Source organism: Peromyscus californicus, unplaced genomic scaffold (genome assembly GCF_007827085.1).
Source record: "Peromyscus californicus insignis strain IS unplaced genomic scaffold, ASM782708v3 Scaffold_18__1_contigs__length_77618521, whole genome shotgun sequence".
Classification (NCBI taxonomy): domain Eukaryota; kingdom Metazoa; phylum Chordata; class Mammalia; order Rodentia; family Cricetidae; genus Peromyscus; species Peromyscus californicus.
Genome location: NW_026294480.1, coordinates 62,842,935 through 62,866,304, shown reverse-complemented (window position 1 = coordinate 62,866,304; position 23,370 = coordinate 62,842,935). Strand labels below are relative to the sequence as shown.

The window sequence follows — 23,370 nt, the reverse complement described above, 5'->3', positions numbered from 1 at the left end:
GTAGTTTTGGTGCCTGTCCTGGAACTCACTCTGTAGACCAGGCTGGCCTCAAACTGAAAACAGATTCACCTGGCTCTGCCTCCCAAGTGCTGGGATTAAAGGCATGCGCCACCACCGCCCAGCCCATTTGACTCTTCTTAACATGTTCCCAGGATTCCCTTTTTATCAGCTACACAGCTCCATAGTACAGTGGCTACCAAATTAACAAGGGGACCTCAGATACAGTGTGGAACTGAATTTTGTCCCTTTTCTGTGTGCTCATCCACATTGGTGACCAAAGCTCTGTCCTTCACACAACATGAAGCTTGTGTCTCTTGCCATGCTTTTTCCCAATGAGCAAGAAGGCTGGGCATGGCTCACACCTGTAATCCCACTGGGGAGGCAGATTGGAGTTGGAGGTCAGCATGGATCACGAAGTAAAACCCTGTCCCCAAAAACCAAAATCTGAGAAAGGCACGAACAACCAGTTTCAGCTGGTCTGTTTTTTAGAATGTAGGAAAACATTCTAAAATGTATAGAGGAGTTAGAATAGCTTGAACAATGTTGCAAGTTAATAAAAGTGGAATGGTAACAAAGCAATTTTAAGACTAGGTTTAGCATCAAGACTGAAGACTGAGTGACAGAATTAGGTCGAGTTTCTAAATGGGGACCAGGTGAGACTCAAAAAACAAAGCATTTTTAACCTATGCTGAGTTAGGATTCTTAGACATTACTCCCAAAGCATGTTTTATAAAATAAAGAATGCTGGCATCCAGTTTTTAAACTTCAGCTTTTTGAAGGTCCTTAAAAGGTAACATGAAGTATTTTTAAATCGCATATTCAACAAAGGACTTGTATCCACTACTAAAACAGTCCTGTTAAACCAAGCAGACTAGTATCTGTACAGGTACTTGCAAAGTGAAACAGCTGGGTCTTCTTCCATCTGCAGTTGGCTGGGGGAGAATGGCAGTTTTGTATGAAGTTAAAGTACAAATACATCTCAGCCATTAAACTCGTAAGTAGTTAGAAGTTAAAATAAATGCCCGTATTTTAAAGCCTGTGCATGTATTTATGGCAATTTTGTGACAGCCAAGAACTAGAAATCTACAGGAGAGGCAGCTAAATTGTATATCCAAAAATGGCATACTACTTACCAGAAAAACTTGTTGGCACTGGAGAAATGGCTCAATTTAAGAACATGTGCCGCTTGGACTTGTGTTCACACCCATCTCCAGCAGAACACAACTGTAACTCTAGCTCAAGGATAATCTGAAACTTTTCTGGCCTCTACAGGCATACACTCAATGTGCACACAGACACATGTACATGTGATTTTTTTAAAATTAGATAGTGAAATTGGTGTTATATGCAGCAACCTCATGAATCACAAGAGTACAAAAGGGCAATTTCAAAAAGTTACTTCCTATATGTTATCATTTATTTAACTTTTGAAGATTACAGCCTGGAGACAAGATTGGCAGTCAACAGGAATGAGAAGTAGAGCCCCACACGTTTTATGTCTGCCTCCTGAGTGAGTGCTGGAAGTAAAGATGTGTTCCACAATGTCTGGCCAAAAGGTTCCTTGTAGTTTTGTGTCTTGATTATGCTAGGGGTAATACAACTCAATATGACGGAATGTCATACACACTCAAAAAAGGGGAATGCACCGGACAATTTATTCCCAACACTTGGGAAGCAGAGGCAGGTGGATAAGCCATGCTGGTCTACAGAGAGTTCTTGGTCAGCCAGGGAGGGATACAGAGAGAAACACTGTCTTGAAGAGAAAAAATAGAAGTTGTAAACAGTACTTTAGTCCATTATTTATCTGTGTTAAGTCTGTCTAGCAAAGGCCAAACAAAGCAGAGACAGTTCAGAGCAGAAGGAACCTCACCTTCACTGCCTCAAGATCCCACAGCAAAGGGACGTCAGGATCCCTTTAGCCGCTTGCTGGATTTCAGTTATCAGCAGTCTTCTGAGAAACGATTTTTAAGGTGTCTGTGAGCTCTTTTTTAAACACGCTCAGGTAGCTCTAAGGTAATGGTCTTCTGTGTGTTGTATCTGTCTTATGACCGCCTCTTCTCCCTTTGTTTACTTCCCACATACTGAGCTTACAGGCTTGTGTGGGCCACCACACCTGGTACCTGGCCCCATTCTTTAACTGGGCACTTTATACTGTCTTGCTCGGGAACCATTGCTCAGATCTGGCCACCTCATCTCATCCACTGGAAATAAATGGAACGTAGGTAAGTCCTATCACTTTAAAAATAATTTGTGCAAGTAATTGCACTGCTGAGATAGAACAGTTGTTGGTCTAATGCTGTCGCTGAGGAAAGTCAAACCATTGCCAAGCAGTGGGTACTGCCGTACAAGTGGAACAGCCACTTAGCCACCTCAGGCCTGGCTCCATGCCGTGAGTTTCTCTTCTATGTCTGAGTAAGGTGTGTGTGTGTGTGTGTGTGTGTATATGATCAGTGAAAATTTCATGCTTTATGAAAATATTGAAATGCATTCTGAAAATTTCTGTTAGCATACCACTTTTTTTTTAAAAAAATTGCATGGTTCTAATTTCAAAAGCTATATATGTGTATCTTTTTTATTGAAAATTTTTTTTCATACAGCATATTCTGATTACAGTTTTCCCTCCCTCATATTCTCCCAGATCCTCCCCACCACCTCACCTACCCAATTCCGTGCTTGCTTTTTCTCTCTCTTTAGGAAACAGGCCAACAAATAAATAAATAGCCAACAAAGCAGAGACAAACAAACAAACAAAAGCTCTAGAAACACACATGCAGAGACACAAATGCATGATGCAGAGACATCTGCACATATACACAAAACTTACAAAAACACAAAATAGGAAACCCTAATAGATAATCAAAAGACAAGGTAGAAAATGTCCAGAAAAAGCATTAGGTCATTATGAAAAGAAAAAATCTCCAAAAATACCGCTGAGTTTGTTTCGTGTTGACCATCTACTGCTGGGCACAGGGCCTTCCTTAAGTGTGGTTCATATGCCCTGTGAGGCTCCACTGGAGAAAACTAATTTTCCTCTGCAAGCATTTGTCAATTGGAGATGGAGTCTGACTTGGGGATGGGGGTCATGTTTACTTTCCCTCTTGGCACCCCACCTGGCTTGGACCTGTGCATGCTGCCAGTCTAAGTTCCTATGTGTGTCTTGTTCTGTCGGGAGGACACTTGTTTCCTTGGTGTCCTCCATTCCGTCTGGCTCTTAAAATCTTTCTCCATCTTCTTCAGCTTAGTTCATTGAACCCTGAGGGGAGGGATTTGATGAAGATATCCATTTAGGACTGAGTGTTCCAAGTCTCTCACTTTGCATTCCAGTTGTAGGTCTCTATATTAGTTCCCAAATACTGCAAGAGAAAGCTCTGATAATGGCTGAACAAGACATTGGTCTATGGGTATAGCAGGATATCATTGGGAGTCATTTTATTGCCACATTCCTTTAGTAGAATAATAGTATTTGGTTTTCCCCTAGGTCCACAGCCTATCACATTGTAGGTTCTTGAGCACCCAGGCAGTGTCAGGCATGAGTTCTATCCTGTGAAGTAAGCCTTAATTCCTAGCAGATTGGCTGGTTGCTCCCACAGGTTTTGTGCCACTATTTAATCAGCATATCTTACAGACAAGTCACCATTGTAGACTGCAGGATTTGTAGCTGGGTTGTGTTTACCTTTCTCCTCTGGCAGTATGCAGACTACCTTTCAGTACCATGAACACTTGTCAGTAGGGATGAAGGCTTTAAGTAGGCACCAGCTCCACTTCTCGGTGGTCAGTGATATATGTAGATGTTGTCTTCAGCAATAGGACTCTACCATCAGTTTATGGGGAGCAACCAATAACCTTGTCAATAGCCTGAGTACTTTGGGGGTTCCCATGGGGCCTCTTTATCAACAACTCAGTTAGATGTAATCCACTCCTGGCACTGGAGAATCTACTTGGTTGCAAGAGCAGTCTAGTTGGGGCTTTGTCTCTCCAGTTAATTGGTGATTCCATTTAGATTTCTTTCATATATGTGTATATTTTAAGCGGTAAGTTTCCATATGACCTCTCAAATGACCCTTAATGTTAGATGTCCCTTCACGTATTCCCTTCCTCCCCCTCTCTATTTAATTTCCCTTTTCCAGTCATGCCCCCAACCCCACATCTCCATAACTATATACTCTATGAATACTATCTTGGGAGTTTCTTCCCTCCACTCCAGTCTCCTACTCTATACCTAATCTTTGTGGTTATACAGATTATAGTATGCCCATAGAAGGCTTAAAAGCTAACAACCACATATAAGAGAATATATACTATATTTGTCTTTTTGGGTCTAGGTTACCTCACTCATGATTTTTTTCTAGCTCCATTTACCTGTGAATTTCATGATTCTTTAACAGCTGAGTAATTGATGCTCCATTGTGTAAATGTACCACATTTCTATTATCATTCTTCCATTGATGGACATCTACTCTGCTTCCAATTTCTGGCTATTATGAATAGAACAGCAAAGAACATGGATGAGCAAGTATCTCTGTAGTAGGACGTAGAGTCCTTTGGGTATATGCCCAAGAGTGGTATAGCTGAAACTTGAGATAAATCGATTCCCATCTTTCTGAGAAACCACCACACTGATTTCCATAGTGACTGTACAAGTTTGTACTCCCACCAGCAATGGAGGAGTGTTTCCTTAACCCACATCCTCACCAGAATGAGCTGTCATTTGTTTTAGTGATCTTGGCCATTTTGACTGATTTAAGATGGACTCTCAAAGTAGTTTTGATTTCCATTTCCCTGATGACTAAGGATGTTGTATGTTTATTTAAGTGTTTCTCAGCCATTTGTGTTTCATCTTTTGAGAACTCTATTTAAAAATGGGTTGTGTTTTTGATATCCAGGTTGTTTTTTTTTAACTTTATATATTTTGGATATTAACCCATCATGGAATGTGTAACTAGTAAAGATCTTTCCCCCACTGTGTAGCTAACCACTTTGTCCAAATGATGGTGTCCTTTGCCATACAGAAGCTTTTCAGTTTCATGAGGTTTCATTTATTAATTGTTGATCTTAGTGCCTGTGCTATTGGTGTTCTGTTCAGAAAGTCTTTTCCTGTGCCAAAGAGTTCAAGATTATTTCCTAACTTACTCTTCTATCAGATTCAGTATATCTGGCCTTATGTTAAGGTCTTTGATCCATTTGAAGTTGAGTTTTATGCAGGGTGATAAACATGGATTTGCCTTCTTCTACATACAGCCATCCAATTTAACCAGCACCATTTGTTGAAGATGCTGTCTTTTTTTCAGTGTGTATTTTTCAAAATCAGGTGTCTATAGGTGTGTGGATTTATGCCTGGGTTGTCAATTCAATTCCATTGATCAATGTCTTTTTTTTTTAATGCCAGTGCCATGTTGTTTTTATTACTATGGCTTTGTAATACAGTTTGAGATTGAGGATGGTGATCCCTCCACCACTTCTTTTATTGTGCACGATTGTTTTAGCTGTCCCAGGTTTGTTTGCTTGTTTGTTTGTTTGTTTGTTTTTCTATCTGAAGTTGAGAATTGTCCTTTGAAGGTTTGTAAAGTATTGTGTTGGTATTTTGATGGTATTGAATCTGTAGATTGCTTTTTGGTAGGATAACCTTTTTTTTTTTTCTTTTCTTTCCTTTTTTTTTTTTTTTTGGCCGGGGGGACAGGGTTTCTCTGTGTAGTTTTGGTGCCTGTCCTGGATCTCACTCTGTAGACCAGGCTGGCGTCGAACTGTCTGTCTGGCTCTGCCTCCCAAGTGCTGGGATTAAAGGCATGCGCCACTGCTGCCCAGAATAGCCATTTTTACTCTGTTCATCCTGCGAATATTTGAACATGGGAGATCTTATCATCTTCTGATAGCTTCTTCAACTTCTAATTTTCAATGTTTTAAAGTTTTATCATTACAAGCCTTTCCCTTGCTTGGTTGGAGTCCCCCATGATGTTTTTATTGAGCTATTGTGAAAGGTGGTGTTTCCCTGATTTCTTTCTCAGTGTGTTTGCCATCTGTACATAGGAGGGCTGAGTTTTGTGAGTTAATCTTGTATCTAGCCACTCCACTGAAAACATCTGTCAGCTGTAGGAGTCGCACAGTGGAATTTTTAGGGTCACTTGTGTATCCTATCATATTATCTGCAAATAACAACTTGTGACTCTTTCCTTTCCAATATATATCTCATTGATCTCCTTCAGTTGTCTTATTGCTGTAGCTAGAACTTCAAGTACTATATTGAATAGGTATGGAGAGAGTGGACAGCCTTGTCTTGTTCCTGATTTTAGTGAAACTACTTTTCAGTTTCTCTCCATTTAGGTTGATATTGGCTGGGGGCTTGTTGTAAATCACTTTTATTATGTTGAGGTGTGTCTCTTGTAGCTCTACTCCCTCTAAGACTTTTATAATGAAAGTGTGTTAAATTTTTGTCAAAGGCCCTTTCTGCATCTAATGAGATGATTGTAAGATTTTTGTCTTTCTGTTTATATAGTGGATTACATATTGCGTTTGTTGAACCATACCTACATCTCTGGGATGAAGCCTACTTGATCATGGTGGAATATATATATATTGTTTTTGTTTTGGTTTTTTTTTCGAGACAGGGTTTCTCTTTGTAGCTTTGTACCTTTCCTGGATCTCGCTCTATAGACCAGGCTGGCCTCCAACTCACAGAGATCCACCTATCTCTGCCTCCCAAGTGCTAGGATTAAAGTTGTGCGCCACCACCGCCCAGCAGATATTTTTGATGTAGTCTTTGATTCAGTTTGCAAGTGTGTAGTTGAGATTTTTTGCATCTATATTCGTAAGAGGAATTGGTCTGAAAATGTCTTTGTTGAATTTGTGTGTGGTTCAGGCATCATGGAAACTGTGGTTACTGTAATTAGGCATTGGTCCTTGTTTCTGGTTTGCAGTATAACTGAGGAGGAGTAGCATTACTTCTTCTTTGAAAGTCTGCTACAGTTCTGTGCTAAAACCATCTGTCCCTGGGCTTTCTTGGGGGATTTGAATTGCTGCTTCTATTTCCTGAGGAGTTATGGGTCTCTTTAAATTGCTTATCTGACCTTGATTTCACTTTGGTAGGTTATATATATGAAGAAAATTACCAGTTTGGTGGAGTACAGCTTATGAAAGGATGTCCTCATGATTCTCTGGGTTTCCTTGCTCTCTGTTGTTGAGTTCCCATTTTCTTCTCTAATTTTATTAATTTAGATCACTCTGTCTATTAGTTGATTTGGCTAAATGTTTATCAATCTTTTATTTTTTTTATTTTTATTTTTTTATTTTTTTTTTGGTTTTTCGAGACAGGGTTTCTCTGTGTAGCTTTGCGCCTTTCCTGGAACTCGCTTTGGAGACCAGGCTGGCCTCGAACTCACAGAGATCCGCCTGGCTCTGCCTCCCGAGTGCTGGGATTAAAGGCGTGCGCCACCACCGCCCGGCATGTTTATCAATCTTATTGATTTTCTCAAAGAACCAACTCTTCATTTCATTGAGTCTTTGTATCTTTTTTTTGTTTGTTTGTTTTGTTTTTTCAAGACAGGGTTTCTCTGTGTAGTTTTGGTGCCTGTCCTGGATCTCGCTCTGTAGACCAGGCTGGCCTCCAACTCACAGAGATTCGCCTGCCTTTGCCTCCGGAGTGCTGGGATTAAAGGCGGGCACCACCACTGCCCGGCGAGTCTTTGTATTTTTTGTTTGTTTGTTTGTTTTCTATTTTATTGATTTAAGTCCATAGTTTCATTATTTCTTGCCTTCTGCTCCTTTTGGGTCTGATTTCTTCTTTTTGTTCTAGAAATTCCAGGTATGCCATTAAGTTGCTAATATGAGATCTCTACAATTTTTTTTTTTTTTTTTTTTGGTTTTTTGAGACAGGGTTTCTCTGTGTAGCTTTGGAGCCTGTCCTGAAACTCACTCTGTAGCCCAGGCTGGCCTTGAACTCACAGAGATCTGCCTGCCTCTTGAGTGCTGGGATTAAAGGCGTGCGCCACCACCGCCCGACTACAAAATTTTTTATGTCGACACTTGGTGCTGTTAACTTGCCTCTTAGATCTGCCTTCATTGGGTCCCATAGGTTTTGGTAGGTTGTGTTTTCATTTTCATTCAATTCTAAAAAGTTTTAATTTATTTCTTAATTACTATCTTGACCTTTTTTGGTTCAATAGTGAGTTGTTCAGTTTATAAATTCTGTTGTTCCTGTCATTGTTGATATTCAGCATTAATCTGTGGTGGTCAGATAGGATTCAGGGTGCTATTTCAACTTTCTTGTGTCTGTTGAGACTTTATGTCCAAGTATATGGTCAATTGTGGAGAAAGTTCTATGGGCCGCCGAGAAGAAGATAGTATTCTTTTGTGTTTGGGTGAAATGGTCTGTAAATATCTGCCAGGTCCGTTTGATGCACGGCATTATTTCACTCCAGCGTTTCTCTGGTGTTTGTCGGATGGCCTGTCCTTTGGCAGGAGTGGGGCACTGAAGTTCCCCACTACCTCTGTGTGAGGGTCGATATGTGATTGAAGAAACATTTCTCTTATGAATTTGTGTGTCCTTGTGTTTGGTGTATAGATGTTAAGAATTGCAGTGTTCTCTTGGTGGACTTTTCCTTTGATGAGTATATAGTGTCCTCCATTTCTCCTGATTAGTTTCAGTTGGAACTTTATTCTGGCAGATATTAAAATGCTTATACCAGCCTTCTTCTTAGAGCCGTTTGCTTGGAGTGTCTTTATTCCAGCCCTTTACCTTAACGTTGAAAGGACCGAGCAGACGCCGTAACAGGCTGCTCGGTCTTCTCTCCGAGATCAGGCCTCAATTCAGTTTCCTGAGACTGAGCAAGCACTTTCTGGGAGGGCCGTGAACAAAAGTCATAGTCCTTGCAGTAGCTCCCTTTCTGCACATACTCTGACTGCTCAAGGTTCAGCCAGTTGTTTACTGTCTGGGACCCCTCACCAACTTAGAGATACATGCATGGGTCAATGTGAACGTGTGAAGCCAGTCAGCCCCCATGGCAGCTCAAGGACAGAGCCTGGGACTTGTCCAGGCCGGCCCAAAAATGATAACTGTAACCCCCAACCAGTAAATTCAAAGGTTACACACCCTCACCCAATCATATGACGCCAAGGCTTGTACCACTCTGCTTGTGGTTTTTCTCTTTAAAAACCCCTCACCCTGTGAGCCTAGGGCTGTCCTCCTCCACCCTCTGTGTTAGATGTTGGACCTGGACCAAGCCTGGTCTTGCTTGTTATCAATAAACCCCTGTGTGTTTTGCATCAGATATCAGCTCTGTGGGGGTTTTGCTCAGAGGGTCTCTCAACACGGCCACAACAAGGTAATGTCTATCTTTGACGTTGAACTGTGTTTCTTGGATGCAGCAGAAGGATGGATCCTGTTTTTGAATCCATTCTATCAGTCTGTGTCTTTTTGTTAGGGAACTGAGACAGTTAATGTTGAGAGTTATCAGTGAGTGGTGTTTGGTGATTCCTGTTATTTCGTTGTTAAGATCTGGGTTTCCCCGCTCCCTTTTGATTTGCTGGTCTGGAATTATTTATTCCTGTCTTTTCTTTGGTGTGCTTCACCTTTTCAGATTGAAGTTTTCCTTCTAGCACCTTTCCTGGGATTGGATTTGTAGGTAGATACTGCTTAAATTTGATTTTATCATGGAATAATTTTCTTTCCCCATTTATTGTGCGTTGGGGTTCAGCCCAACCTGTCGAACAGTCTTTGAAGTGGGGAGTGAGTAACTGAGAAATGCTAGATAGGAAAAGATATAGATGTAAATGAAGACAAAGACAGAGACACAGGATAACTCTGGGAGGCCCTGGGTCAATACCCAGTTGCCTTGAGTTTATTCCTAATGGGCTTTTTATACACTAGCAAGGGGAGAGGAAAAGACCTCCCCTTTCAAGATTAAAGTAGGAAGTACAAACAAGTGTAGACCCTTTCTTAATTCTCTAGACATGTGGTAACCATGCCTTATGGCAAAGCATCTTGTAATTAGGCCTTGAAGCCTAAGACACCTGGTAACCACGCCTTTGGCCGAAACATCCTGTTATGCAGCCTTGGAGAGCGACATAAACTTCCGGCTTTAGACTGTCCATTAAGAAGTCAGGTGTTATTCTCATGGGTCTGCCTTTATTTGTTACCTGATCTTTCCCCCTTGCAGCTTTTTAGTACTCTTTATTCATTTTGTATGTTTAATGCTTTGATTATTATGTGTGGGAGAAACTTATTTTCTAGTCCAGTCTATTTGATGGTCTGTATGCTTCTTGTAACTTTAGGTTAGGGGAATTTTCTTCAATGAATTTGTTTAAAATATTTTCTGTGCCTTTGACCTGGGTTTCTTTTCCTTCCTCTATTCCTATTATTCATAGATTTGGTCTTTTCATAGTGTCCCAGATTTCCTGAAGTTTTCTGCCTGGAGTTTTTTTAGATTTGACATTTTGTTTGACTGATGTATCCATTTCTTCTATCTTGTCTCAGTGCCTGAGATCCTCTCTTCTATCTCTTGTATTTTGTTGGTCTGGTTTGCCTCTGAGGTTGCTTTCAAATTCCTAAATTTTTCATTTCCAGATCTCTGTCAGTTTGGGAACAAACCATTCTCACACAACCCCAGAACGTCAGCCAGGCACCATCACATTCTCCACGTCAGTGCACTCTGCCTCCCAGACAACCTTGAAACCATCAAACAGCAAATCTGGTGCCAAGAGTGCTGCTCTCCTAGGAGGTGTAGAGGAGCTAAGCACCCACGTCCTAATAAGACTCAGTAAGAATACCAACTCCCTCTGCGGGTCCTTTACCAGTGATCCTGACTAGTGAGGGCCGTGCTGGCTAGTTTCATGTCAACTGGAAACCAGCTAGTCATTACGAAAGAGGGATTCACCAGTGGGGAAATACCCCCACCAGACTGGCCCTTGGTATATTTTCTTAACTGATGATGAGCATGGGAGAGCCCAGCTCATTGTAAGTGGTGCCACCCTTGGGCTGGTGGTCCTGGGTGCTAGAAGAAAGCAGGCTGAGCAAACCAGGAGGAGCAAGCCAGTAGGCAGCACCCTTCCGTGGCCTCTGCATCAGCTCCTGCCTTCTGTTCCTGCCCTGGTTGAGTTCCTGCCTTGCCTTCCCTCAGTGTGAGATGAAGTAAATCCTTTCCTCCCCACGTTGCTTTAGGTCAAGGTGTTTTTATTACAGAAATAGAAACAATAACTATGACAGAGGCAGTAAGTTATTGAATGAGATTTGTTCTCTAGTCCACTCACTGTGTTTATTGTTTGCTTGTTTCTTAAGCTTCACTGCAGTTGACTAAAGGTGGCTGGGTTTAAAATGCAGGACACAGCACTTACACAAACTTGCACATTTTCACGGTGTCCAATGTTGGTGCCTCCTCACTTTCTTTAGCACTCACCTGGGTTGGACTGCGGCATTGGGGACGGTGTTTCATTCCAGTCACAACCGAGCACAGCACTGTAACTTGCTGAAGCATGTTTTGCCCTTTAACACCTACTTTGGAAACAGGTGTCTGCCTTGTTCATTCAGCCTCCACATTATTGTTTGAGACAGGGTCTCTCACCGAACCTGGAGCTCTCAGACTAGTCTGACTGGCCAGAGCCAGAGACCACCTGTCTGTGCCTTTACAGCGCCGGGGTTACAGCTGTGTGCCATTATGCCCAGCTGTTACGTTGCTTCTGGGGACTTGCACTGAGGTACTCGTGCTTGCACAGTGAACATTTTATGTCCTGATCATTCCATCAGCTCCATTCTAGATTCTTATGTCTTATAAATATCAGATGGTTTGTTCACGCTGTACTTTACACACTGTATATGTAGGTATTTCCTCATCACCATTCATGCTGTATCTTACACACTGTATATGTATGTATTTTCCCATCACCATTCATGCTGTACTTTACACACTGTATATGTAGGTATTTTTCCATCACCATTCACGCTGTATCTTACACACTGTATATGTATGTATTTTCCCATCACCATTCATGCTGTACTTTACACACTGTATATGTAGGTATTTTTCCATCACCATTCACACTGTATCTTACACACTGTATATGTATGTATTTCCCCATCACCATTCATGCTGTACTTTATACACTGTATATGTAGGTATTTTCCCATCACCATTCACGCTGTACTTTACACACTGTATATGTATGTATTTTCCCATCACCATTCACGCTGTACTTTACACACTGTATATGTAGGTATTTCCCCATCACCATTCACACTGTACTTTACACACTGTATATGTAGGTATTTTCCCATCACCATACTCCTTTTCCTCCTGTGCACACTTATCAGATAGGATTCTTGATCTAGGTTTTATCTTATACATCGATTTTAAGGGGAAGGATCATCACGATAGCATATGAATTTTCTGGTTATGTGTGTGTGTGCACGCACATGCACAAAAGTGCACATATATTTTTTTCTGAAAATATGTTCTTATTCATCTTTAGAGTTTTTAAAGTAGTTAAGAAACTACTGTATAATTCTGTTCAACTGTGAGCAGAAATGCAATAGTAAATTTCCACCTAATTGTTCTAAAAGATTTTTAATGTGTATGAGTATTTTGCTTGAGTGTGTGTATGTACACCACGTGTGTGCAGTGTTCATGAAAACCAGAAGAATGTGTTGGATCCTCTAGAACTGGAGTGTATAATCACTTTTCTGTTGTGGTAATAAAGATCATGATGAAGAGTAACATGGGGTTTATTTCATCTTGCACATTCAAGTAACAGTCTGTCCCTGAGGGAGGTCAAGGCAGAAACTCAAGGTAGGAACTTGGGGGCAGGAACTGAAGTATAGGTCATGCAGGGGTCCTGCTTACTGCCTCAGTCAGCCTGCTTTCTTATATAGTCCAAGACCACCTTCCCAGGTTAGCACCACCACGATGGGCTGGGCCCTCCCACCTCAGTCACTAATCAAGACAGTGTTCCACAGGCCGATATTATAGAAGAGTTTCCTCAATTGTGTTCCCTCTTCTCGGATAATTCCAGCTTGTGTCAAGTTGACAAAAACCCAACCAGGACATAGGGTTAAAGCTGGTTGTGGACCTCTACATGGTTGACGGTAACCAAACCTGGGTCCTCCTCAACAGCAGCAAGTGCTTTTAACAGCTGAGCCATCCCTGTAGCTCCCAAACTCTCCATTTTAGTCACAGCTGAAAACAGTGTATAGTTGAGTGTGGTTTCATATAGTTTCTAAAATGTCCCCACAATGGTTCTGTGTGGATGATTATCTTAGTCTATTTTCCACTGTTGTGCCTTATAAAGAAGAGCAGTTCATTCACTCACAGTTCTAGAGGTTGAAGAGCATGACACAGGCACTCGTTTAACCTTGGTGAGGACATCACGGTGGATGCCATCAACCGAGGGAGTACATACAGGTGAGAGAGCCTATTCAGGGCAGTGTAGGGTCATAGATTTTCAAAAGAACTAATCCTGTCCCCGAAGTCCTGCCTGATCCATTCCTGTGAGACAGCATTAATCCACTCATGAGGGTGAAGCCGCCTGACATAATTACTTCCCAATAACTCTGTGGTGGTTTGACTAAGAATGGTCTCCATAGGTTCATATGTTTGAATGCTTAGTTATTTGGGAGTGGCACTACTTGGGAGGGATTAGGAGGTGTGGCCTTGTTGGAAGAAGTATGTCATTGGGAGTAAGCCAGGCTTAGTGACTCTCTCTGTGAGAGTCACTAAGGATCCGGATGTAGAACCCTCAACTACATTCCTTAGCACCATGTTCTGTCTGAGTGCTGCCATGCTCTCTACCAAGATGAAATTAGAATAAACCTCTGAAACTGTAAGCAAGCCCCAATTAAATGCTTTCTTTTATAAGAGTTGCTGTGGTCATGGTGTCTCTTCACAGCAATAGAATAGTGACTATGACAAGGTCCCACCTCAACATAACTTCCAACTTCCCAACCAATGAGTGAGCCTGTGGGGGAAAAAACAGTATTACCAATCCATCCCATGGAAGCTGTAAAATGCACCTGTCCATTCTGGTTTGGTTGTACTTGTTGGCTTATCATTGTAAATAGAAGTGGCCCAAAGACATTGGTAATTTTACAATCACATCGTGAGTATGAAGCCTACCATCAGGGATAAAGGCAGAGGACAAACGTCCAAAGTTTAGGGGTTGCAATATTCAACAGTTGAACATGGAGCAAAATTAGATGGACAAGGTCAAATAAAAGTGTCTGTACCCCGAGACACAAATGCCACAATGTCTAAACTTCACTTTATGGTATCGGAAGAACAAAAGAACGAAAGGAAGCAAATACAGCACCATCTTGGTTTGCTAGTTCCGATCTGTAGGTTATGTGAGTGTTCATACCGGTCTCCGCTCTTACGTTTGAAAATTTCCAATTTAATTTTTTCTATGCATTCTGAGTGTGTGGCCATAGTACTGCTGGTACAAGAATATCTGTATAGCTGCAGTGTACATGAACCGTCAGCAAAATAAAGATGTGGGGACAACCAAGTGACGACTACCAGTACATTTACTTATTTTTGTGGCTAGAGTTTTGATAAGTAGACTGGCCTGGCTTGGTAGTCATCATGTAGCCAAATGTGGCCTTGAACTCATGACAATCCTTCTGTCTCTGCCTCTCAAGTGCTGGGGTTATGGGTATTGCTAGCCTCACCTTCGTAGGTGAAGAATGCCCTATTCTGTCCTGCTCATGGCTGCTTTTTCAATGGCCTCTGATCAAATTTCTCTCTATTCTTTAAACCTACATCCTCTGGCTCAGTAATTACCTATGTAATTCAGATATCCAACAGATACTTAGTGCTACAAATCTCACCACTGAGGACAAATGACTGGTTGAAAGCAAAATTCACAAGGTAACAATACTTTCACTATGTGAAATACAGTTGATATTTTCTTTTTAATGTGGTCTTTATTTTTTTAAAGTTACTGGATGCTGTGGATCTGCTGAGCTGTGCTTCCCTGTTTACACATCAGGCTGCCTTTGTTAACAGCTTCTTTGTAACTAGTAGTGGCTTCCTGGAGCCACATGACAACTTGGAAAGGAATCCAAGAAAGCACCACAGAGTTATGGGTTTATTATTATATAGACTAATTTGAACATAGAATACATGTGGGTTTTGGTTCGTTTTTAGTATTTTACGGAAAAGGACATGCACTGAAGGGCACTGGCAACATGACCACTAGATGTCGCCATGGACAACATAAAAGGTAAAGCAAGGGCTGGTGGTACTGTTTTAAAAGAACACTCAGAAATAAAACTGTAAAAACACTTAACCAATACACCCTATAAAATACTGAGGCGTAGTGTGAGCATGCTATCTTACACCTGTAATCCAAGCACTCTGGAGGTGGTGGCAGGAGAATTCCTGTGGGTTTGAGGCCAGCTTAGGTTACAGGTTGATTTCTAGGCCTCCTTGAGCTACAGTGCAAGACACTGTATTAAAAACAACAAAACTCAAACCGAGAGGGGCAGCGTCAGACTAGCGTCCATGAGAGTATCCAGGGCTGTGGGCACAAGAACAGTTCAATACTGCCTGAGTCCCAGTGGCCATCAACTCACTGGCCAGCAGAACAAGGTCATGACATGGTCTTCGAAGTAGAAGAAACTAATCTGCCTGCTCACTTTCAGAGCTCTGTTCCTTGGAGTTAGAACTCTGCATCACAAACCAGCAATACCCACCCTACCTCCACAGACACATGCATTTCCTATATAGATTTTACACACATATGTAACATGAATCTTAAAAGATCTTATTAACAAAAAACATGGAGCCAGACACTAGGGTGAAAGCTGAAAGATCAGAGAAGCAGAACAAACCACAGCCAACCTCACCTCACCAACTCCTCAGCCAATCCTGTTTCTATGAATCCCCAGACTAAAAGCCTCTGAGTCCTCACCCCTGAGGGTCTCAGTTGAACTGCTGCTTATTTCCTGTCTCCTCAGGCCTTATACACCATTCTCCACCCAGCCATGTCCCTTCCTGAGATTAAAGGCATGTGTGCTTCTCAAGCAAAGGCATGAGATCTCAAGTGCTGGGATTAAAGGCGTGTGTAGCAGGAATCTTAGAGAGTATTATTAATAAAATCAAACCCGAGGCAGGTATTGGGGTGAATGCTGGAAGATCAGAGAAGCAGAACAAGCCACAGCTCTCTCGCCTTGCCAATTCCTCAGTTGGTCTTGTTTCCTCAGACTGGAAGCTTCTGTGTCCTCATCCCAATGGCTCTCAGCTGAACTGCTGCTAGAAGCCTGAATGCTTAACCAGCCAAAATGCTTAACCAGGCCATATGCTTTCAGTTTCTGGTCCTCACGCCTTATAAACCTTTCTGCTTTCTACCACCACTCCCTGGGATTAAAGGCTGCTTTCTGGGATTAAAGGCATGAGTCACCATGCCTGGCTGTTTCCAATGCGGCCTTGAACTCACAGAGATCCAGAGGGATTTCTGTCTCTGGAATGCTAGGATTAAAGGCGTGTGCTAACATTTTCTAGCCTAAGTATCTTGTGGCTTTTCTGTTCTCTGACCCCAGATAAGTTTATTAAGGTACACAATATTTTGGGGAACACAATACCACCACAGGTGTGTGCCACCACTGCCTGACTCTGTAACCAGTGTGGCCTTGAACTCATAGAGACCCAGACAGATTTCAGCTTCTCTAGTGATAGGATTAATGGTGTGTGCCACCACTGCCTGACCTCTATGTCTAATCTAGTGGCTGGCTCTGTCCTCTGATCCTCAGACAAGTTTATTAGGGTACACAATATATTGGGGTACACACTATATCACCACACACATATATACACAGACCACATGTATACAGCATGCTGCTTGAAGACAGCTCAGTGAGAAAGCCACATATATGGCTGCATACAGCATTGACCTAGTGTGCTGCACACTGTACCATCTCCTGACAAGGCTCACCCATGGATGAAACACCCAAGGATGCTTGTTCTTCAGAACAAATCTCACCACTGAGGACAAATGACTGGTTGAAAGCAAAATTCACAAGGTAACAATACTTTCACTATGTGAAATACAGTCGGCATTTTCTTTTTAATGTGGTCTTTATTTTTTTAAAAAAATAATAACCAGCAAACTGATTTTACCGGATTAAATAAACTTTTAGACATCTGACACACCAGAAAACAGACTCAGAGAGGCTTGATGCCCTGCCTCAGGTGGCTCAGGATTCTGGAGACACTAGCAGGTTTTGTTTAGGAAGACCCCAGGTAAGAACTGAGACGTCCTTGGTTCTCGGCCAGACACCTGTCATCCTCTCCTTTATCAATGCGATGATAGAGAGTCCTGAAAAGGCTCTGTGAGATAGGTGCATGGAGCAGCAGAATTTTCAAGGCACTTCCTCTCTAAAACGCAAACATGACTACTTTACCATCTCCAATCCCTTCAGCTGTTCTTGGTGGTTCTCCGCGAAGTAAAAAAAAAAAAAAAAATTCTCAGCACATGGCAGGTGGCATCATTTCTCACTACCTCCTGGTTGGACACTGGATATGTCACTTATCAGTCTGCTCATGTTTCTTTACTTCAAAGTCTTCCCTGAGACCCACTTCCCAGCCCTTAGCTAAAGCGAGTATCCTATGGTCCAGAGCCATCGGCGCCCCCCCCCCCCCCCCCCATCGGACTAAGGCATTCTCCAGGTCATGTATCCCCCAGCACTGGAACGTGATACATGTAAGAATGTGGGTGAGAAATCCGAGATGGCTCAGGGGTAAGAGTGTTTACTGCTGCCTGACAGTGGTGGCGCGCACCTTCAATCCGGGCACTCCGGAGGCAGAGGCAGGCGGATCTTTCAAGGCCAGCCTGGTCTGCAGAGCGAGTTCCAGTTCAGGCAGGGCTACACAGGGAAACCCTGTCTCAAAGAACAAAAGAGCATTTATTGCTCTTGCAGGAGACCCTGAGTTACGTTTCCAGAATTCACATCAGTCAGCTCACAGCTCCAGGGGATCCAATCCCCTTTGGCTCCCACACGTGTGCAGGTACACACGCATTGATACATGAATACACGCAAAGTATATCAAAAGAATTCCAGCTGAGAGCCGTGGTGGTAAATGGCTTCCCTAGCATGTAGCCCCGGGGTGGGGGTGGGGGGGCATTCCCATATGACACAAGTGTGAGAAACATCTGAGGATAGTTTCATATTCTTGATTTACCCTCAACTTAAAAGCCTCATTGGCCTATCACTGGGGATTAAGAAAAGGGTGCTTTTACAGAGCAGAACCCCACATCCTGCCATCTCAGGAACATGAATACAACTGCCACTACCACGGGGAAAAATGAGAAAACCCCATTTTGATCTGATCATGACTGACTCTGCTTTTCCCACTGGCTGGAGAACTCCATCCCCACTGCCGACTGGAGCCTTTCTTGATCCATCACGAGACGATGAGGGACAAAGCCTTTTTTTTTTTTTCAGACAGAATCTCACCATGTAGTCCTAGCCAGTAGTTTGCAATATAAATCAGACTGTCCTCAGACTCAGCGATCCACAAGTCTCTGCCTCCTGAGTGCTAGAAGAGCCCTGTTTTTTAATTGAAAAAAAAATGTTTTTCATACACTATATTCTGATCATGGTTTTCCCTCTCGCAGCACTTCCCCACCCACCCAGCTCCATGTCCTTTCTCTCTCAATGTATTTGCCAACTTTTTTGTTTTTTGTTTTTTGTTTTGTTTTTTCGAGACAGGGTTTCTCTGTGTAGCTTTGTGCCTTTCCTGGAACTCACTCCGTAGTCCAGGCTGGCCTCGAACTTCACAGAGATCCGCCTGGCTCTGCCTCCCGAGTGCTGGGATTAAAGGCATGCGCTACCACCGCCCGGCTATATTTGCCAACTTTATTTTCTATTTTCACATACAGAGTATATTTTTGTTGGGCAATTCCTGGGATTACTGGCATGAGACACCATGCCAGGCCCCCAAATAATGTCCTCACCTTCAGTGACTCATGATCCACCATGAACAAGGGAGCAAACACTCAATGAGCAACCACTGAAAGCTCCTGGTAAGTCAGGCCTGTGGCACAGTCTCAGAGTCCCAGCTACTAGGGAGGTTGACACAGGAGGAGCAGAGTTCAAGACGTGCCTGGGCTACAAAGTGAGTTCAAGGCCAACCTGGGCAACCCTGTCTCAAAATAAAGAGTAAAAAGAGGCTGAGAAGAGCTTCTTAGCATGTGCAAGGCCCTAGGTTCAATCTCCAGTACTGAAAGAACAAAAATTAAAACCAAACCTTAACTAGGCCTGAGCTAGTAGGGTAACATCTCAGAGCTTGCTAGCAAAGAATAACTAGTATTTCCAGATTATTTAGAACACACACACACACACACACACACACACACACACACACACACACACACAAGGACAGGCTTGAGAAACAATTTGCTGAGAAATCTTTGCTCACATTAGGGAGGGTGAAGGGAAACCTCCCTTGCAGAAGCTATGAAGATGTTAAGTGGTACCAGCAAAGTGTCCAGCAAGCAGATACACAGATTCTCACCCTAGCAGGAATATGTGCAGCTCGGCACCTTAAACTTACATGTAGCTTTCCTAGCAGTTTAGATGAACCCTTTTCTACTTCTGCTCATTCAGAGTTCAGTCCTTATCTGGCAGATGTGGACTGGGATGCTCTTACAGACTTCCATGATTCTCCAGAGGGGTACTGCCTTACCCTAGCACAGACCCCATTCTCACAAAGCCATCTCTGGCCACATGTGGCTCTGTTTTTCTTGCTGTAACAAAACATCTGACATTGATTCATAATGGGACAGTTTTATTTGGACTCATGGTTCTGGAGTATATGCTTGCCCCTGATTGGATGAAGGCAGGAAGTACATAGCTTTGTGGGTTTGCCTTTATAAGCACCTGATGAACATAATTTGTGGCCATTCTCTGGGAATCCTGAGTATGGACCTGGCCAGTATCCATCATCCCGGCCGTTATTTAATAAAGCTCTCTTCAAATTTGGCTCAAAAATTGTGGTAGTGGTCTTATTCTCACCTTGTGGGAATAATAGATAGCTCCATTACACTTCCTGGTGCCCCTTTCTCCTTAAATTGTACATTTTGTATTTTCCCTTTCTCAGCTTGCTCCTTTTCATTATAGATCTGCATAAGACTGGCCACTAATAACCATACAACAGTCAATACTAAGCTGTCTAGAAATCTCCTGTTGCAGTGGGATGGGTATTGGGGTACAGCATGAGTCTTGTAGACTGCTGGGTCCAATGTGGGGGTGGTTTGGTGTGGGATCCTGCCCTCAGGAGTTTTCCCTGCTGGCTGGCAACTGGGGCAGAGATGGGTGGAGGTTCCTGGGGACTGGTTGTGTCCCAGGGCCTAGGTCCCAGAGGCAGGACTCTCTGGGCTGGAGAAGAGTCACTCACCTCAACTATGGCAACTCTCTCTTTTTTTTCCCCCTGAGACAGGGTTTCTCTGTGTAGTTTTGGTGCCTGTCCTGGAACTCACTTGGTAGCCCAGGCTGGCCTCAAACTCACAGAGATCAGCCTGGCTATACCTCCTGAGTGCTGGGATTAAAGGCTTGCGCTACCACTGCCCAGTTGGCAACTCTTATAAAGGAAATCATTTAATTGGGGCTGGCTTACAGTTCAGAGGCTTAGTCCATTTTTGTCATGGAGGGAAGCATGACGGAAGGTAGGCAGACATGGTGCTGGAGAGGTAGCTGAGTTATACATCTGGATTGCAGGTAGCAGGAAGAAACTGGGCCTGGCTTGAACATTCTTTATTTTGTATCTTTTTTTTAATGTACACACACAGACACAGTTTGAGGGAGTGACAGAGAAATAATCCATTGCTCCTGAATTTGACTGTGGGAGAATAATTTAAGATGAGTCATTTTTTTAATTTATTTTTTCCCCATTTTTATTTATTTATTTTTCTATTATCAGCTTGATACAGTATAAATTCTTATCCTAATAGTGAAATATTTCATTGAGGCTTGCCCAATAATTGAGTAAAAACAAAACTTATTATAAGCCACAGTCATCCTAGGGTCCCCCCTTCTAGGTAGCCTCCCTGGTTCTGTAGGTTGCAGTCTGATTGTTCTTTGCTTTATATCTAGTATCCACTTATGAGTGAGTACATACCATGTTTGTCCTTCTGGGTTTGGGTTACCTCACTCAGGATGATATTTTCTAGTTCCAAAGATAAGTCTTTTTTTTTTTTTTTTTTTTTTTTGGTTTTTCGAGACAGGGTTTCTCTGTGTAGCTTTCCGCCTTTCCTGGAACTCGCTTTGGAGACCAGGCTGGCCTCGAACTCACAGAGATCCGCCTGGCTCTGCCTCCCGAGTGCTGGGATTAAAGGCGTGCGCCACCACCGCCCGGCTTATTTTTATGACATTAATTTTCTGAAACAAGTAAGTTCTACATTTTAATTTTCATACATCTTATATGAAACTTAACACACAAACATATTTCTCCATCAATCTCCACAACAGAAGAAGAACCGTGTCTAGAGGAAAACAACCTGTGTGAGCCCTGATGATGTCAGAACTACAATGTCACTGAATTAGATTCATTTTTGCTCTTTACAGTGATCTGAATCTGTGATGTGTTCCTTCCACATAACGACTGTTCCAAACAGGTCTGCAGACATTTTCTTCTCAAGGAAAGAAATTTGCATCAAATCTTGGTGACATGAGGTACCGCAGTCCCATTTCCATAAACACCGAGGCTTCCCAGGTATATTCTTGGTGTTCTCCATGCTGCAGTTTCTTGGGGAACAAGAATAAGACAAAAGCAAAGAGAATAAAGGAGGGCAGTAAAGTCTTATTTCCAGAATATTGGCCATAACATAAAAACCACCCACTCCTGAGGTTGTGTGTGTGCCCTTGTAGCAAGGTAAATACCTCTCAAATAACTGGAATGCTGAAGAACTAGCCAGGACCCAGCCCAATAAAGACAGTGCAAACTGACCCCAGACCCAAGGTGTAGCTAAGGGTAAGAGAGACACCATCATCTTTCTAACAACGAAGCATGCACCCAGGCTTTGCTCGTTACCTTGCTCATCAACAAATCACTCATCCTGCAATGTTGCTTTAGCATAGCTCAGAGGCAGATTCAGACCAACAACTGGGCCCACAATGCTCAGCCATGATGTGATGTAGTTGACATTTCTAGGAAACAAGCGAGGCATATGTAATATAAATGCTGTATCATAGTATCTGACGGAGAACCAGCGAGTGGCCAAAAGGAAGAGAAATGAGGCCTTTCCCCAGGATGTGGGCTTGCTTGGAATCCCAGAAACCCTGATGCCAGCCACAGGGTATAAGTTGCATTTGTGATCCTAGAGTAATGAGGATCTCTCACTCAGGTAGTTGAAGGGCAGAACAGAACTGGGGCCTCTGATTCCTCATGATGGCCCAAAGCTTTCATTTGAATTTGAGCAGCTGTTGAGCTGGCTGAGGGTGGCAGTGAGAACAGTGGTGCTGAAGTCAAATGCCTGGAGTCAAGTCCTAGTCCCGCCCCAGACTAGCTGTGTGACTTTAGCAGAGACGCCTAACTCCTCTGTGCATTAGCAGACTTCCTGTCTGAAAACTAAGTAAAACAGTGTATTCAGTTATTGGGATGCTCATCTAAACTCAGGACACTTAGCACACAGCCAAAATCAACATGTTCACTGTTACTATTAGCAAGAATATTTCTGATTTTAGCCTGGCTTTTAGAGTCGCATGAATAGATTTATACTTTTTTTTTTTTTTTTTTTTTTTTTTTTTTTTGGTTTTTCGAGACAGGGTTTCTCTGTGTAGCTTTGCGCCTTTCCTGGAACTCACTTGGTAGCCCAGGCTGGCCTCGAACTCACAGAGATCCGCCTGGCTCTGCCTCCCGAGTGCTGGGATTAAAGGCGTGCGCCACCACCGCCCGGCGATTTATACTTTTTAAGTCAGAGTAGGGTACGATGTGACTTGAAGGTGTTTCTTACCTATTGATTTTCTGTGAACTTCTCAGCACTGCAGTCATGAATTCATTTGTCTTGCAGGGATGTAGAACAAAGAATGGTTGCCCAAGTACTGGATGCTCCTGCAACAATTCAAGTTGTCACCGAACGACTTCGAAGAAAAATTAAACGATCTGCCTTTCCTTTTTACACCATTTCTCTCTCTCCCTCTCCCTCCATGTGTGTTTGCACACAAGCACATGTGCACACGCACATATGTGGCAATCTGAGGCCAATGCAGGAGTTGGTCCTGGGCTTGACCTCATGTCATCAGGCATAGTTCCATGATAAAGTCAAATTTAAACAAAATCGACCTATAAATCCAGGCCTACAGAAGATGCTAGAAAGAAAACTCCAACCTAAGGTTAACTACACCCATGAAAACACAGGAAATAAATCATCTCACACCAGCAAAATCAAAAGAAGGGA

General features: G+C 42.7%; 1 protein-coding gene across 6 annotated transcripts in view; it reads right to left on the bottom strand.

Moving 5' to 3' along the window:
- Positions 1-23,370, bottom strand: part of Atg10 (autophagy related 10) — a 317,126-nt gene that overhangs the window by 20,600 nt on the left and 273,156 nt on the right. For 2 of the 6 annotated variants that reach the window (XM_052743620.1, XM_052743617.1), the window contains exons 5-7: positions 22,927-23,024; positions 22,005-22,120; positions 21,608-21,718 (exon numbers count right to left, since the gene is read on the bottom strand). The exons of 1 other annotated variant lie outside the window; for it this stretch is intronic. In XM_052743620.1, coding sequence (XP_052599580.1) covers positions 22,021-22,120; positions 22,927-23,024 — 198 coding nt within the window. In that variant the 3' untranslated portion in view covers positions 21,608-21,718; positions 22,005-22,020. Of the gene's footprint in view, positions 1-20,712; positions 21,719-22,004; positions 22,121-22,926; positions 23,025-23,370 lie in introns of those variants that run through there. 3 more of the 6 variants (XM_052743616.1, XM_052743618.1, XR_008219607.1) reach the window with 2 other exon arrangements.